Source organism: Venturia canescens, chromosome 1, assembly GCF_019457755.1.
Source record: "Venturia canescens isolate UGA chromosome 1, ASM1945775v1, whole genome shotgun sequence".
NCBI lineage: Eukaryota > Metazoa > Arthropoda > Insecta > Hymenoptera > Ichneumonidae > Venturia > Venturia canescens.
Genome location: NC_057421.1, coordinates 33,054,266 through 33,069,888, shown reverse-complemented (window position 1 = coordinate 33,069,888; position 15,623 = coordinate 33,054,266). Strand labels below are relative to the sequence as shown.

The 15,623-nt window shown below is 40.7% G+C and overlaps 1 protein-coding gene across 2 annotated transcripts in view; it reads right to left on the bottom strand.

Moving 5' to 3' along the window:
- Positions 1 to 15,623, bottom strand: part of Mrtf (Myocardin-related transcription factor) — a 138,673-nt gene that overhangs the window by 19,122 nt on the left and 103,928 nt on the right. For both annotated transcript variants that reach the window (XM_043428819.1, XM_043428826.1), the window contains exon 5: positions 2,553 to 2,618. In XM_043428819.1, coding sequence (XP_043284754.1) covers positions 2,553 to 2,618 — 66 coding nt within the window. The remainder of the gene's footprint in view (positions 1 to 2,552; positions 2,619 to 15,623) is intronic.

Sequence of the window (15,623 nt, the reverse complement as noted above, 5' to 3'; positions counted from 1 at the left end):
GGCTTACCTCGCGTAAAAAAGAGAGAAAAAAAAACACGAATTTATTCGACAAGGACCTGTACATTATTGTTGAAAGATTATTGGCGAGTGTGTGACACTCTTGCAGGGGAACGAATCGAAAATGAGCTTGAACGGGAGAAAGCACTCGAAGCGATAATTTGCTGGCGCCGTTATCCCACGGAACAGTACGTTTTCGAGAAAACATAAATCATCGATGAAAGTTCGCGGCGTTTATTCACTGCCGTTTAATTCGCTCGTATTTGTGGGCTAAAAGCATTAAGTACCGTGAAAATGTGTCGATGATAATAACAGCAATGATAATAATATTTGTCAGTACTCCCATTTAATAACGCTGTCAGTGAGCGTCGGTATTTTCTTTACATTACGCAGACACGAAACTTGTCAGCGTTCGGTACCGTTAGCGAGCGTCTTCCCTCGCTTTACCAAGGGGAGGAACGCAGGTCAAACCTCCCGCTTACGCAGAATATCTTATTCTCAACGTTTAGCACAAATGTTTTTCCAAACCTCTGGCCCAGTGAAAAACAATATTCTACCTCTTATTTCAAGAGCTAGGTCACTCTGACCGGCACAGGGGCGGGAAGGGGGGGGGGGGGGTGTTAGTTCGAGAAGCACGCATTCACGAAGTTTCAACATCCCCCGCAAATTCCGAGGAGACATTTTTATTTCGTTTTGTAGATACATTTTCTATTGCAATACTCTCATTGGATAAATGAATCGATTGGACTCTCGATTGTCGTGGAGGAGCATAAAGAAAACGAAAAAACATTCGATGTTGATTAAATAATAGAGTATTGGGGTCAAGAACGTCTTTCGATCAGATGGCATTAATTAATTGAACGATCTTCGGTTTTTTAGCCGTGCAATTAGAGCCTTTACGTCTCGTACAAAAACTTCGTGATATAGTTGGATACAAAAATTGAAAGGTTTTTGATGTGTACTCGTGACATAAACGGGTTGAAAAACACTCAAAAAACTTTGTAATATTGCTATGGTTGGTTTTGAATTAAAGGCGCGGAGTAACGTCAATTCGGTGAAAAAGATTTTAAGGTATATAACTGGATGGATAGAGCTCGACCAAAAATTATATCTGATTGGAATTTCCGTACTTCGTGATGCAATAAAAATCTGAGAAAACTCAACAACATTTGGAAAGCCATGAACAACGATTATCAATAATAATATTGCCCAAAAGTTAATAACAAATTGTTTAAACAATCAATTATTCAATGATTTTGCGGTGACCTATTGTTTTTTTTTTTTTTTTTACGAATCGAATGTGTGTATTTTTTCGAATGCTCATGAATTTTTTCAGAATTTTCGTGGATTATTGAAATTTCTTGAAAAAATTTTGAAAAAAATTTGAATTTTGGATATGTTTTAGAAGACATATTTACCATCAGTTTTGAAAAGTCTCGAGGTTACTGGATCAAAAATGTACAAATGGAGCCAATTAAAAAATTTAAAAAGGGGAATTTCAAAAATCCACGAAAATTCTGAAAAAAATCATGAGCATTCAGATAAATGCGCACATTCGATTCGTAAAAAAAAATGAGGGTTTACTGTAAAATTGTTAAAAAATTATTAATTTAAACAATTTATTAATAACTTTTGGGCAATATTATTATTGATAATTGCAGTTCATAACTTTCCAAATGTTGCTGAATTTTTTCAGATTTTTATTGCATCACGACGAAGTACGGAAATTCCGATCAGGTACAATTTATCGGCTGGGCTATCCATCCAGTAACACCTTAAGAATTTTTTTAGACGCTACACATAATACAAATATATTTTATTGATTGTGACATCATAATACAATATATGAACAAGATTTCCTGAATTTTTAAAACTCGAATATCAATAATTGACTCGATGGTATAGCTTCGGAAAAAAGTTGTCCGCACCACGGTGAACAGTGCGCAAATCGAATTTGGCATGTCACTTTCTTACACACTTGACCAGGTATCTACGAGAGCTTTTTTTCCAATTTTGCATTATTAATTCTACAATAACGAATAAGCTCATTATTCAGGCAAAAATCAGTGTTTTCACTTCCAAATGTCACAAAAATCGAAAAAAAAAAAACAAAATCCTCTCGTAGATACCTGGTCAATTGTGTAAAAGGAAGTATCGTGCCGAATTTCAATAGGATCGGTCGAGTAGATATCGATTTATACTTTTCCCCGACGGACAACTTTTTTCTGAAGTGCCTCTGAAGCCTTGCTACCATCGAGTTAATTACTGGTTTTTGGGTTTTAAAACTTGCGAAAATATTGCTCATATATAGCAACATGATTTCACAATCAATAAAATTGATTTGCTATTACCTGTAGCGTGTAAAAAATTCTTAAAATTGGGCCTTCTTTCCGCCAAATAAACGTTACCCCGCCGCCCTTAATTGATATGAAAGATAAGGAATTCTGGCAACTCAACATTTTTCAACTTATTAGCCGGAGTTGAATAAAACTCGATCACACCGTTCAATCTTATTATTTTTTCGTATCTACTTTATAAAAATGAAATAAACTCACGTGGCATGATGCCTTGTGCGACCAGTTGATTGATGGGCCTTCTCAGCATCAACTTCACCTTCAGCGCTGCAAAGCAAAAGAAAAACGAGGGTGAAAAATGATTCTTAAAATTTGATTAAGTACGAGTGTGATTAATAATATCCTGTAATTAAGCGGTTCCGCAAACACTGAGCACACATCGCTGCATACTGGTTTCGGAAAAAGGTACCTTTTTCGATATTTTTACTCCAGTCAAAGTTGTTGTGACACGATGAAAAAAAATATCAAAGTATAAGACACAACGGTTCGTTTCACCGCGAATCTCTCATAGTAACGCCCTTTTTCTCAACCGCTTATTATTTTCGACTGTAATTATGACGACGACCCGAGTCACACTTGTGAGTTTTTCCGCATCTTCTTTAACCGATACACGTGCAAATATATGTACAGAAATATATTCGCTCCGGTTACGCTGAGAGGAGGGCCGGAAAAAGCCGAAAGGAAATTGAGCGGGTGTGCAGTACCTGGTGCTTATTTACGAGTTGCAGCAAATAAAAGAGGCACTCATTTTTTCAGTATAACGCATATAAAGATGCGCGAGTTGTTCGTTTAATTTGTGCTAGTTGGAGGCGCAGTGGAAGTTCAAAGACTTTCGTACTGGGGCGGCTCATTAAAAAGCATCGTAGGGTTCTGCGCATGATCTTTGCAGTATTACGGTGCGCACCGAATTACAATAAAAGAATCCTGTTTTTGGTCTGGCTTTGACTTTTCCAGTCATTTTTTTATGGCTACCTATTACAAGTAGTAATGAGAAACGTTACTGATTGCGAGTCATTTTGCCACTTCTTTCAACCGAAATACATTTAGCTGATGGAACAAGTGCAAACACGCGTTCGAATCGATGTCGATTTACCAAACTCTGGATCATATTTTAAGGGTGAATGATACAAAAGTCGAAATAATTAGAAATTGATCAAATTTGGTGATAATGTTCTTCAACATCAAGTGCGAAGACACAATTTTTTTCAAAATTTTCTTCTGTTTAGTTATCGAGTAATTACGCATTAAAGCAGATTTCTTATGCCCGGAAGAAACGCTATGCTTATACACGTGAACTTTAGTGATCAATTACTCGATAACTGTACAGAAGAAAAATCTTAAAAAATTTGTATTGTCAAATTTGGCACTAAAGAATATGTTCACCAAATTTTATAAAATTCTGATTATTTTGAATTTTTTTATGTTTTTAGCATGGTTTAGCATGGCAACATTGTATCGCCTGTGCAATATATCCTTAAGGAGGGTGGCTACGTTCGTCAAATTGATAAGAAATTGATCAAATTTAGTGATAATGTTCTTCAACATCAAGTGCGAAGACACAATTTTTTTCAAAATTTTCTTCTGCTTAGTTATCGAGTAATTACGGATTAAAGCAGATTTCTTATGCCCGGAATGTATACCTATATATATGGAAACGCTATGCTTATACACTTGAACTTTAGTGATCAATTACTCGATAACTGTACAGAAGAAAAATTTTAAAAAATTTGTACTCTCAAATTTGGCCCTAAAGAATATGTTCACCAAATTTTATTAAATTCTTATCATTTTGAAATTTTTAATGTATTTAACATGGTTTAGCATGGCAACATTGTATCGTCGGTAGCCACCCTCCTTAAGCAATCAATATTCTCAAATATCACGAGTCTTTCTCACTCGTCTGATCGTCCTTTCTTCTCGACGATTTCTTTAATGTGTATTCGCCGGCAACCGTCGAAACGATCGAGACTCCCTGAGAAAAGAAGAAATGTCACAGAGACTACTCTATGCAAAGATCGAGCAGCAAGAAAATTCACAAAATGCGATGAAATTAAGGTAAATACACGGGGAAATAAAATGAGCGACAGACCGAAAAGGATTTTGTGAAAAAATAAAAACAGATTAAAGGTCAATGGTTATATAGTGATATAGTGACCTGGTATACTGATTAGAAAAAAGAAAGTGCACGGGTTAATCGTTCGAAGATGGAGATGAACTAGAGAGAGCAGGGCATATTACTCAGTGGAGCAATACCAGGGCAAAGGGCCCGCGTAAGGTGGTGCGCCGGCTACTGTGGAGGACCACAGGACAGAAGATGCGGAATGTGCGAGAAGAGAGCTCGAAGTGTGCACGGGGAAGAGTTGATGTCAGGTTTCGGGTGTTGACGTCGGGGAGGATTTGTGAGGATCACAAAAGTACGAGGCCGCGTTACAAATCTAAGTATAAGAATAAGCGAAAAGCCGCGTGCAAGAACGGTACCGAAGCAAAAACGCTGCTGAACCCTCGGGGACAATCGCACGCACTGCGGCTCCGTTAAACATTAGATTTACCCGATTCTATAGCTGACACGATACATCATACCGATTTTTGCACACTAGTGCAAAAGTCAGTATATAAATCAGTTGATTAACCTCACTTTGAATTTTCGAAATCGTAATTCTTTGACACAATTTGACGGATTAAACCAAGGGCCTATCAGCCTACGCAGGACGATGGCAAAAATCGACTGACAGAGCCGTTTTTTAATCGGTTAAACTGTGTCAAAGAATTTCGATTTCAAAATTTGCAGCTATCCGTGTGCAAGGTTGCTGTGGGGTCTAGCCGTCGGGCGTGGAACCAACTGTTTGTTATTAAGTTCTCGTCCTATTTGATGTCATTTTTCGAGGAAAAAATCGACATCAGTTTAAAAGAATATGCTTTTTTGACAACTTTATGGCATTATCTTCGATAATTTGTCAGAGATCAATTACTCCAAGACGAACTGGCAACAACGTAAATATAATGAGCTATGATAATATGCTTGGGTTGGCAGGAGTGTCGCACACTTATTTATTATATACGCGCCCCGTTTCTAACTTCAAAATCGAAGTGTTTGTTTCTCGACCGGATGAACATTGGTCCGAAACATTGGATTCCCCGAAGCCTTATATTTTGTGTGCTCAATTTTTGGAAAAATACGCGATTATAATCATTAATTTACTGCTCTGAATCGGCACTATAAATGGTTATCTTCGAGCCACCAAAAGTTAATCCGACATTCCATTTAACCGTCTATTTTTCTAACTCCGTGACATCGTTTTCTCGGCAGATGATATACTGAAAAGTGTTTGGAATATTCTTATAAACATGATGGGATGAGCACACCAAATAGTCCAACTTTGGGATTTTTTTTTCTAAACAACTGTACTGTGGATCGTTTTGAAATTTGACAGATTGATTAGTGAAGGGATCATGAACGTTCAAGAAAAATTTCTTCTCAGTGACGTCGTTTCGTCCCGACCCCGAAACAACTCTAACCAATAAACTGGTGAATTTTGGTTCAGTCTCGTGCCAAGACGAACGAATACGCAGGCGTGTTATTTACCAGAATATGCACAATTATTTGATTTCAGGGGTTTCCGATGAGCCTATTAATTCTCTTCCTCCAAGTGAAATTGATTTCAATGATCCTTTTTTTTGTTTACTGGAACGCGTCTCGAAAAATATTGATTATATATGAATTTTTGTAAAAATGACGCGTTGATACCAGCCGATCGATCAACGAGTTTATAATTTGTTCGAAATTTCGAATCGCGTAGGAATATTTCTCTGCAGTACATAGGCAGTTTTCGAATATCGAAAAAGTGTTGAGGGGATATGCAGCAATGACGTAACTTGCCTGAGCTGACAAACGATATAGGGCCAGAGTCTTTGAGCCCACGAAATACCGGCCTGCTGACGCGGTGATGCCGCCAAGATTTAGTTTGGACGGCGGCGTGCTGGAGAGATAGCCCTGCGTTCGAGATCCGTGGCGAATCGTCTTGGAATGATAATGACGATAAGTCGGAACAGTTATTGGACAAACCCGCTCATTGGGAGCCGCGTGAGTGGACGTGGGAGAAGGCCAAGCACATACGAACGTTGCTCGAAGTGCATTTTCGCTTGGCCACCGTTACCGCGCGCTCGTTCTTTCTCGTCTCATAACCTTACCTCGAAGCATACCGTAAAATTATTTAAAAGCGCAAATTAAGACAAATCTCATAAGCTCTCTTGCGGCTGGATAATCAAGCTAAAGAGTTGAGGGAGGTTACGCATTTTCGAAAAGCGACCGTCGCCGTAATAACGATCTTAAACAACCGCGGCATAACTATATCACTCTCTGCGATCAGCTTTTTCGTCCAAATAAGTAAGTTATTTCGTAACTTTGTCGTACAAATGGCAGGAGGATCAACGGACATTCGAAAGCCATATTATTATGGAAATAATCATCAATGAAAGCTTGTTCTCATTGAAAAAAGACGCGATAAATGTTGAAATCTTCGAAAAATTAGATTGACAATTAATCTGAGATGAGAATTTCGTATTAAAATAATGCCACAACGGAACGATGCGAAACGATGGGTTACGCTTCGAATTCATTCTCTTCAGTGTTGCTTTTTCGTTTAATGTTTTTTTTTTTTTTTTTTTTTTTTGTTTAAATTCTACCCTCGAACTTGCTTCGGAGAGCCAATTAATTCGAGAAATGTACAGAGCCGAAAGGTCGAGTGTGAATGCGAGGAGTACAGAGCGGAGTATCTTCTCGTGAACTCGTACGAAGTCACGCGTCCAGCCACCCCGGAGGAGCATGAATCCGTATACACGAGAGCGTATGCGCGAGGGGTCCGTTCGTATGGTGGATGCGCGTGTATATGTGCAATATATATATATAGGATTTATATGAAAGCATACATATGGAACGCAGTGAAATTCCGAAAGAGACAGAGCGACAGGAAGAGAGGGAGAAAGAACGAAAAAGATGGTTCTGTTGGTCGGTCATGTGGGGGCACCCCCGGGGTCTTGCGGACCCGTGCCCCGTTTCGCGGCCCGCTCGCTCCACCGGTTACAAATTAACACACAAAGGGTACCGTGGATATAAATAAATACGTGGCTTTCGCAATACGTATAGAGAGTGTGCGTGGTAACCGCGCGCGCGCGCGCGCGCGTTTTACTGACGATGCGAGCAGAAGGAGCAGAAGCCACAGGGACGAAGCTACCAGCCGCCGATTGCATAAATTTTCAAAGCCAAAAACAAAACCAATCGAATCAGACTGCAATCTGAATTCAAAGCAGCAAAGAAGAAACGAGAGAGAGAGAGAGAGAGAGAGAGAGAGAGAGAGAGAGAGAGAGAGAGAGAGAGAGAGAGAGAGAGAGAGAGAGAGAGAGAGAGAAGCTACATAACCAGCAGCCAGCGGCAGAGGCGCACGATGGATCAGGGCAAGGCAAAATACCTGAGGGGCACTTTGAGTTTTACTTCTTCTCCTCTCTTCCCTCCTTCTCTATTCTTCTTCTTTCTTCTTCTTCTTCTTCTTCGTTTCCAACTTGTTGTTCCAAAGAGGAGGACCAACGGCCCACTTGTCTTTTTATAAATATTCTTTTTATCCTCGTCTTGTGCCCTCTCCTCCCTTTTTTTTCACCTCTTTTTACTCTTCCTCTCTTTTTTTCTGACTCGATTTCTACGGCTGATCTTTCGAGTCTTTTCCTGAACGCTTCCTCGTGCTCGCGTTGCGTGGGACGAGATGCGACTGTGCTTCTTACGTCCGCCACTTTCGGATTTTCACTGCACTACGAGAGATGCGAAACTCGGAGCACGAAAGCGTGCGCTCATCTTCTCTCAATCTCCTTTTATTTGATCTCTTTCTAATTCGTTCTCAAAAATATCACTCCCATGCGAGCTTCCCTCCAGACTTCATTTGACACCAAACCTCTCACTTTCTCGCCTTCTCAATACCGCAGTTTAATTTCTTCTTATTCATTCGAATTTTAATACGTGCGATTTAAACTTTCATATATAGATCTAAATAATTTTATAGTTAAATTGTCCCTTTCATTACGGGACTGAGTACTCGGTGAACACGCGTTAAACTTTCGTTAAATTCGGCCACGTGGCCCGAGCTTTCACCTCTTTCGTAAAGCCAAAAAATATCGATGACAGAGGACGGTGCATGAAATGAGTTCGAAATAAAATAAGGGACGCGCGAGGCAAGAATAAAACTCGCGGATAAGGAACAAAAGTGGAGAAAATTTTTCATTGTGGCAAAGTTTGATTGACCCAAGTTAGAAGCATCGAGAGATTTAAGTACAACTTTGTAGCTTAATACGAACATTCATTTTATGATAACGAGCTTGAAGAATCGTAAATATGCGCTCTTGACAGTTCCAATACGGACTTGAATATTCATGAGATTCATAAATTTTCTTTCCGGCGAATTTCAATGGCGCATTATTACCACGACGTTATAGCTATAGGTTCGCGAAAAGACAAAGGGAAACTAATGATTGAATAAAATTTTATTCCAATGGAAAAGGAGATTGAAGCCAGCACCGATTTAACAGTGACTCGTAGATTTAGTTTAATGGACGAAATAATGGTTAACTCGCCTAATTCTTCGGCAAGCTTCTTGACTTGGAACACGAGTGCATTTCCTTGCGAAAGTGCAGTAAGCAATAGAATGCAAATTCACTCGAGTCTCGTTGTTGCATTCCTCACGCGTGAATCCTTCGTGTATTGCACTCAACGTTCACAGGCAATGCTTCTCTCACTTTACTTTATTTACGTTTTTTTAAATCTTTATGTTCCCAGGACACAATTCGTTAAATGAACATACCTCTCGTTCTTCCTTGAGCACCAAGGATTTCCGGTGATGTTAGAGGTCGATGATACAAACGAATTTTTATAGAAACAATCCAATGAAAACACCCAGCAGGAAACAGAGTAAGGTGAAAAATCACAGATTTTATTGTACCAGATGATTAAAAGCACGTGAATAAAATTCTTGGAGAAAGTCAATTTGTATCGGAAGTGAATTTTTGTCAAATGATAATATAAACCGCGGAGACACGCGGATTTGACGCTTTATATAGTGCGGTTTCAGTTGTCGCGGAACGTGTCAAAAAGACGAATGACGTTAACACTTTGCCCCTGCTGGTTAATTAAATATTTGAAAGCAGATGTTTGCCGGCGACACGAGGGGGTTAAAGAGTCCGCCAAGTATAAACCGTACGCGAATTTTTAAATGATGTTTCACGTGGATGTAGGCACGAGAGTCCGTTGGCAGGAATCTCGGGCATCCTGGGGATTCCCTTGGGGAACTTTCTTCCATGTACAATGCATCGTCGTGACAAGAAGACTTTTTTGTTGCGAAACAGAATTTTTCGCATCGCGAATGAAATCCACTCGCGGGGGTCTCCCACAGAATCATCGGAACAAAGGTCGCAACCGAATAATTGCGGGGCCCGACTAAATTCTTTTCTTCAATCTTCCATGAAGGATTTTTCTCTGTTGACTGGAAAATTTGAAGACTTCGCTAATGGCTTCGCGGCCGCAATTTTACCTCAATTCGCTTTCTCTAACCACTCAATTAATCATCCGAATGGCTTATAGCGCATATGAAACCCTGCGTGTCTGCTTAATTTACTGTGATTTTTTAGGGGATGTAATGTGCGTAAATCGAACATACGCCTTCGATTTTTCTATAGAAAAAATTGGGGTAGTTCCGACCGCCCAAGGCAAATTCATTAATAACGAACCATATAATGAAATTACAAAATAAGTTTTCTATGTATTTTACTTTTCGATATCTTGTTTACGCGATTTCCGATGTTAATTTTAACTGACAGATACAAAAAATAGCTGAATATTTAGCAAATACAACACCCCGTAAATTCGGATTTACCCCGAACCTCCAAGATGATTCCGGACGGCCCTTGGAGTAAATCTAGATTGCATTAGAAATTGCTACACATATCGCAAACAAATTCTCGACTCGTACTTCTTTTGCTTGTGCAATTTTGAGAGCCGACATTTCACACTCGATTTAATTCACATAATCGAGTCTTCGGATGGTGGATCTTCATATTTTATAAAACAAAAATAACTTTTTCGTTTTCGCATCGTTCGCATACTGCTTTATTTATGCACTCGCATTATCATAAGTCGCGGTGTTTTATTTCATATGTATTTACGAGGTGTCTGAAATTTGAAAAAAATCAATTGATGTCGGGTAGGAGCAGAACGCCCGGAATTCTCCCAAAAAGCCATTCGAAATTACCCCAAACTGCGAAATTTCACGAGTTGATTAATAGTTAAAAACCGTGGGAAAAGCCAATGTTTGAACTGCCTTTGCGACACTCGTATATAGAACTAGGATATTAAATAAATTTTCTCAACAACATTTATAGCCAAAAATTACATCGAAATGTACGGAATTTTACAATCGCGGTCCTACCTCGACGAAAATATATCAATTCACGCCTCTCGTACAATACGAGTTCATTAAACATCGATAGGACTATTGTACGAGTACGCAAGTGCGATAATGTGGAGGTTTCGGAATATAAAGATACTGCGCTTTCCATATTTACCCCGCGTCCGGAATTACCCCACTCTCCCTTAAAAACCTGCCTAATAGCCTCCATTTTAAAAGCGTATTGAGGAAATCATTTTTAAATAAATATTCATACATCAAGCTATAAATATATGCGAGCATATGGTTGACTATGAGTAACTGATGTGGACTCACGCGAGAGCGGAGTACGTCACTGTACGTTACTGTGTGGAGGGTTGCTCCTGATTTTCAAACGATATATGCGTATACCATTGATTCTATTTTGATGGGTCCCATCTTCGTGAATTCGATACGTACGGCGATGGGCGATAAAGAAAAAAAGCTTTGGTCCGATAAATATTCAGTGTTAATCCAAACTGGAGTTAATCGTTTGATGGTTTCAAAAGTCGCATCATAATGGAGGAACGAAATAATCAAGCGTCGTTGTTTTTTCGGCTAAATGTCATTTATTTTCGAGGTCTATGCGTCGAATATAGGAACGTAACTCGTCGATTTGTGTGACCGGAAATCCCGAGATATTCCCTGCGAACTGACTAAGCGGGAGAGAAAATAGAAGAAATACGATATACATTTATATACACGGAATGAAAAAAAGGTTAAATAAGTGAAAGTGTGAAGTGCACTATATAGAAGTTGTGATGCGTGTCGCTTCGCGCCGACTAATACCAGCGTCATCTTTCGGTCGTCTCCGTCTTAGTCGTCGTCTCGTAAGCATCGGTGACTGTCTATTTCTGGTTTGTACTATAGGCCGTATACGCAAACGAAGAGATAGGGAAAGAGAGAAAGGGAGAGGACACGCATAGTTGGTGTACGCAACGCTACACGAAATAGAAAGGACGGAGGCGCGCCGCATAAGACACATTTACAGTACCGGGCGAGTGTCGGCGCGCGGGGGTGATCCAATAATACGGAGCTTTGGGTATAAATAAAGCCTCGGGGACCCGGAGATCTCTCGAGATTCGCTTCACTCGTCTATTTCTCGTTTTATCTTTTTCTCTCTTCCTCTCCCTTCGTTTCTCCCTCCCTCCCTCCCTCTCTCTCTCTCTCTCTATCTCGCTCTCTTTCTTTCACTCTCCTTCAATCTCTCTTCCTCATTCTCGGTCTTCTCTATCTGCTCGTGTGTATCGTCGTATCTATATAAACTAGTCGCAGATCTCACATTGTTCCCCAGACATTTTTTGCACTCCCGTTAACCGACTATCCTTGGCCATTTAAACATTTTTCGTCTGTTGATCGGTCGCGTTACGATTTAAATTTCATTCAACAAATCTTCCCATGTATTTTCTAGCTTTCCATTTTTCTATTCGTCGCGATACATTGGACGAAAGAGCCGAGCATTCCTTCGTTTCGTCCCCCATAATCCCAGCGACACCGTTCGCCGCCTTCGAGCTGGCACGCGAACGGACCGAGATTAAAATACGTATAAAGATATATTGTTCTGAACTCAGGAGTGAGATACTAGAAACGCGTGTGATACTTTTCCAAAATAGACTTCGTGACTACACGAAAAAACGTGTGTTAACTTCTTTTCTCATATACAAGCATATATTTTCATCTTCGAAACGTCCAAAACGCATAAATTATTGGAAGCGCGAGCTTTTTTTTAGACTCACTGGAAATGAAAGGATCGAATTGCCCCAGCGCAGCTCGGAAAACGCTGAGCCCTCGGTTTCCCAATTTTCTTAAATTTTCAAAAAAACATAATCTCGTCCACCTGCTGCTGCCTCAAATTCCCGTGAAATCAAACGGTTTCGAAATAAAAAATCGTTGCCCAATTTTGTCAGACTTTTTTCAATCCAGCGCCTCCTCGATTCCACCGGCTCTGCGAACGACTGCTACCAAATTTATTGCATCACTCGAAGGCGCCGGAAGCTTCGGAAAGCTTTGCTGAAAGAGTCGATGCTGACCGAGTTTCCGGGTGGCAATATACAGCCAACGTGGTCAAACACGACCACGAGAGGCGCTGAGCTAGACACTTTTTGAGTTATGGGCTGTTCGTCCCATGACCAGGATGCCACTGCTCCTGCACGACATGAAACCTTCATTGGAGGCACCCAAAGGTGCACACGTACATGCATCACAGTGACTTTGGGCATGAATTTATGCGAGAGGAGGACTCTTCGAACCAGCGTGAAATTACAACACCAGAGATTTTGGAAGAAAAATCTTCGGACTATTGTCATTTCAGATCAGAATTTATTTTAATTATTAATGAAACAGCATATTTTGAGACCTGTTCACTGGTCATCGGTCCCTTTTTACGTCAGTGTTAGATAAAATATCATGCTTTTCAATGTTTATCATGAGCGATAAGTATATTTTAACCGTTAGTGTGCACACCTTCAAAGCGAGACATTTCGTGCACATGGGGTCACTTTGACCCCAGGTCATTTTTGACATCGAATATCTCGGTAACTATCCGCTTTTCGGAATAAAAGGTTTAGTCACTTTTTGCAGTGAATTGATCCAACTTTAAGACTGCAAAGTCGGATTTCCAAAACAATCTTTTTTCATTGGGTGCTCAGACATTCAAAACGTGCTCAAAGTTGATAGTGCGCGTAAAAAGCACTTAATTTTGGGGTCAATCTGACCCCAGATGCACACTAAGGGTTAAAAATTCTCGATGTTACTTGCGCACACTTATTACATATACAGATATGTTGGCTTCTTTTCGTAACAAGACGAAAGCGTGACTCGAATGTTGTGCTGCGATGATGAGAGAACAATTTCTCATATCCCGAATGAAGGAGTTGACAGAAAGAGAGAGAGAGAGAGAGAGAGAGAGAGATACCGATTACAAGATCCATCGAAAGAAACAGGATCGAGACTATAGTCTTACGAATCTCGTTTCTGCGACATCAGCGTCGAGGAGACTTGCGAAATCTCGCTTTTAAGAGTGGTCTTTAAGTTTTTTTTTCTCTTTCACCGCGGACGTATACAAACTATACTACAGCTCTATACATTTATAAGGATAAATATCAGCTCGACTCTCCTTTTTCGTTTTCTCCATTTTCCTCGACGGATAATGTTTTTTTCTTTCTTTCTTTTTTTCTTTTTTTTTTTTAAGGTAGAAATCGTCGTCTTTGTTTTTTCAGCTTTTTATGTACGTTCGTACGTGTTTCCCCACTGGTATAAGCACGAATGCGATATACGACAGAGTCACCGAGAGAAGGACGAGACGAAGGACTGTTGCGCGATTTCACGTGTGCGACACCCGCGCCTGCTGACCCACAAATCCGCCACAACACCCGCGCTTCTTCTTTTTCTTATTCTTCTTCTTTCTTACGCCGCTAGTCATTGAAGAGAGAACGACACGACCGAATATCCCGCTAGATTGTGATTTATCGTGTCGTTGAAAGGAAACACCGTGGAAGATTCCGAGGGGGGACCTCCGTGACGTGAACATCGACCCAGATACGAATACACACACGCACACCCGCATCTGTAACGAACTCGCGCGCTCACACAAGCTCGCACACCTACAATGTACACGGTTAACGCGCTCGACGCTGCTGGACCCGTGCGCACCTTCCCTCTATTCCATGGAAAGCAAAGCGGTATGTCGTCCAGCTTAAAGTAGAAAAGACAAGCAGCTTTACTTTTTGCTTTCTTTCGCCGTATTCTTTGTTGCTACACAAGCATTTCACCGGGAGTCTGCGAGAGCTTGCCGAGCGCAGTGTCCCATAAAAATCTCGTTCCGGTCGCTCGTTATGCCCGCGAGGGCAATCCGAGATGGAGTGTCACACGAGCACGAAATCGAGGAGCATCGGCTGGAGCGGCTTTTTTATTTTTGCGTATCGTTGAATCACCAAGTTGAACATTTCACGAGAAAGATAATAAATAAATAAGATCGAAATCCGTATATTCTTCCCGAAGACCGCGGAAAGAGGAAGCAGCCGAAATAAGAAATTAGCCGAAGGGTGATTCGATACAACGTCTGAGACACGCGATCAGTTATTTTGCATTGATATTGGAGAAATATATAGAGGACGTGCGCTCCGGGGTTCTAGCTACAAATGACTAGAAACACCGCGATTGAGGCACGAGTTATAAATAAATGCGACAACGATTATCTGCTAATGCGCAATTCATTGCTTCGCCTAGCGACGGGCTTCGTGAAAAAATGCTCTCGCTGATACTCAGTTTCCTAATTTCTACTCGCAAATAGAAAAGCATAGTCGTGGAGATAAAATACAACAATCCTAAGTGTCCATTAGGATGCTCCGCCTACTGCACATACGGTGACCACGCCTCCCAATAAAAATGCGGTATTAGCGTGTATTTTGTGTCTGTAACGACAGGACGAGGGGAAAAGAGAACACTCTTGTGTCCTAGCACCGCGTCGGCGAGCTCGCAGAGGCGATGAAAAGTACTCGACGTTCTCTCGGAAGGGGCCTAGCGCGTTGCCTACATCCACCGAGTATTCGGAATAAAAGAGGGAGAGAAAAAGGTGGAGGCGAGTACATATTGAACGAAATGGACAATCTGATGCGTCGTTGAAATGAAAAAAATGGCAGAATCCGGTAGCTCGCTGTTTCTGCAGGAATTTCAGACAGTCCTTCGTGCTTTATAAAATGGGCATTAACTGTGAGGATTTTCGGGGCGTTTGATTAAAAATTTTAGAGTGCGACGGTATGATTCGAGCAAGGTTTTATGGAGTTGCTGGCGTTCAACAGCTCGTGTGTTTATA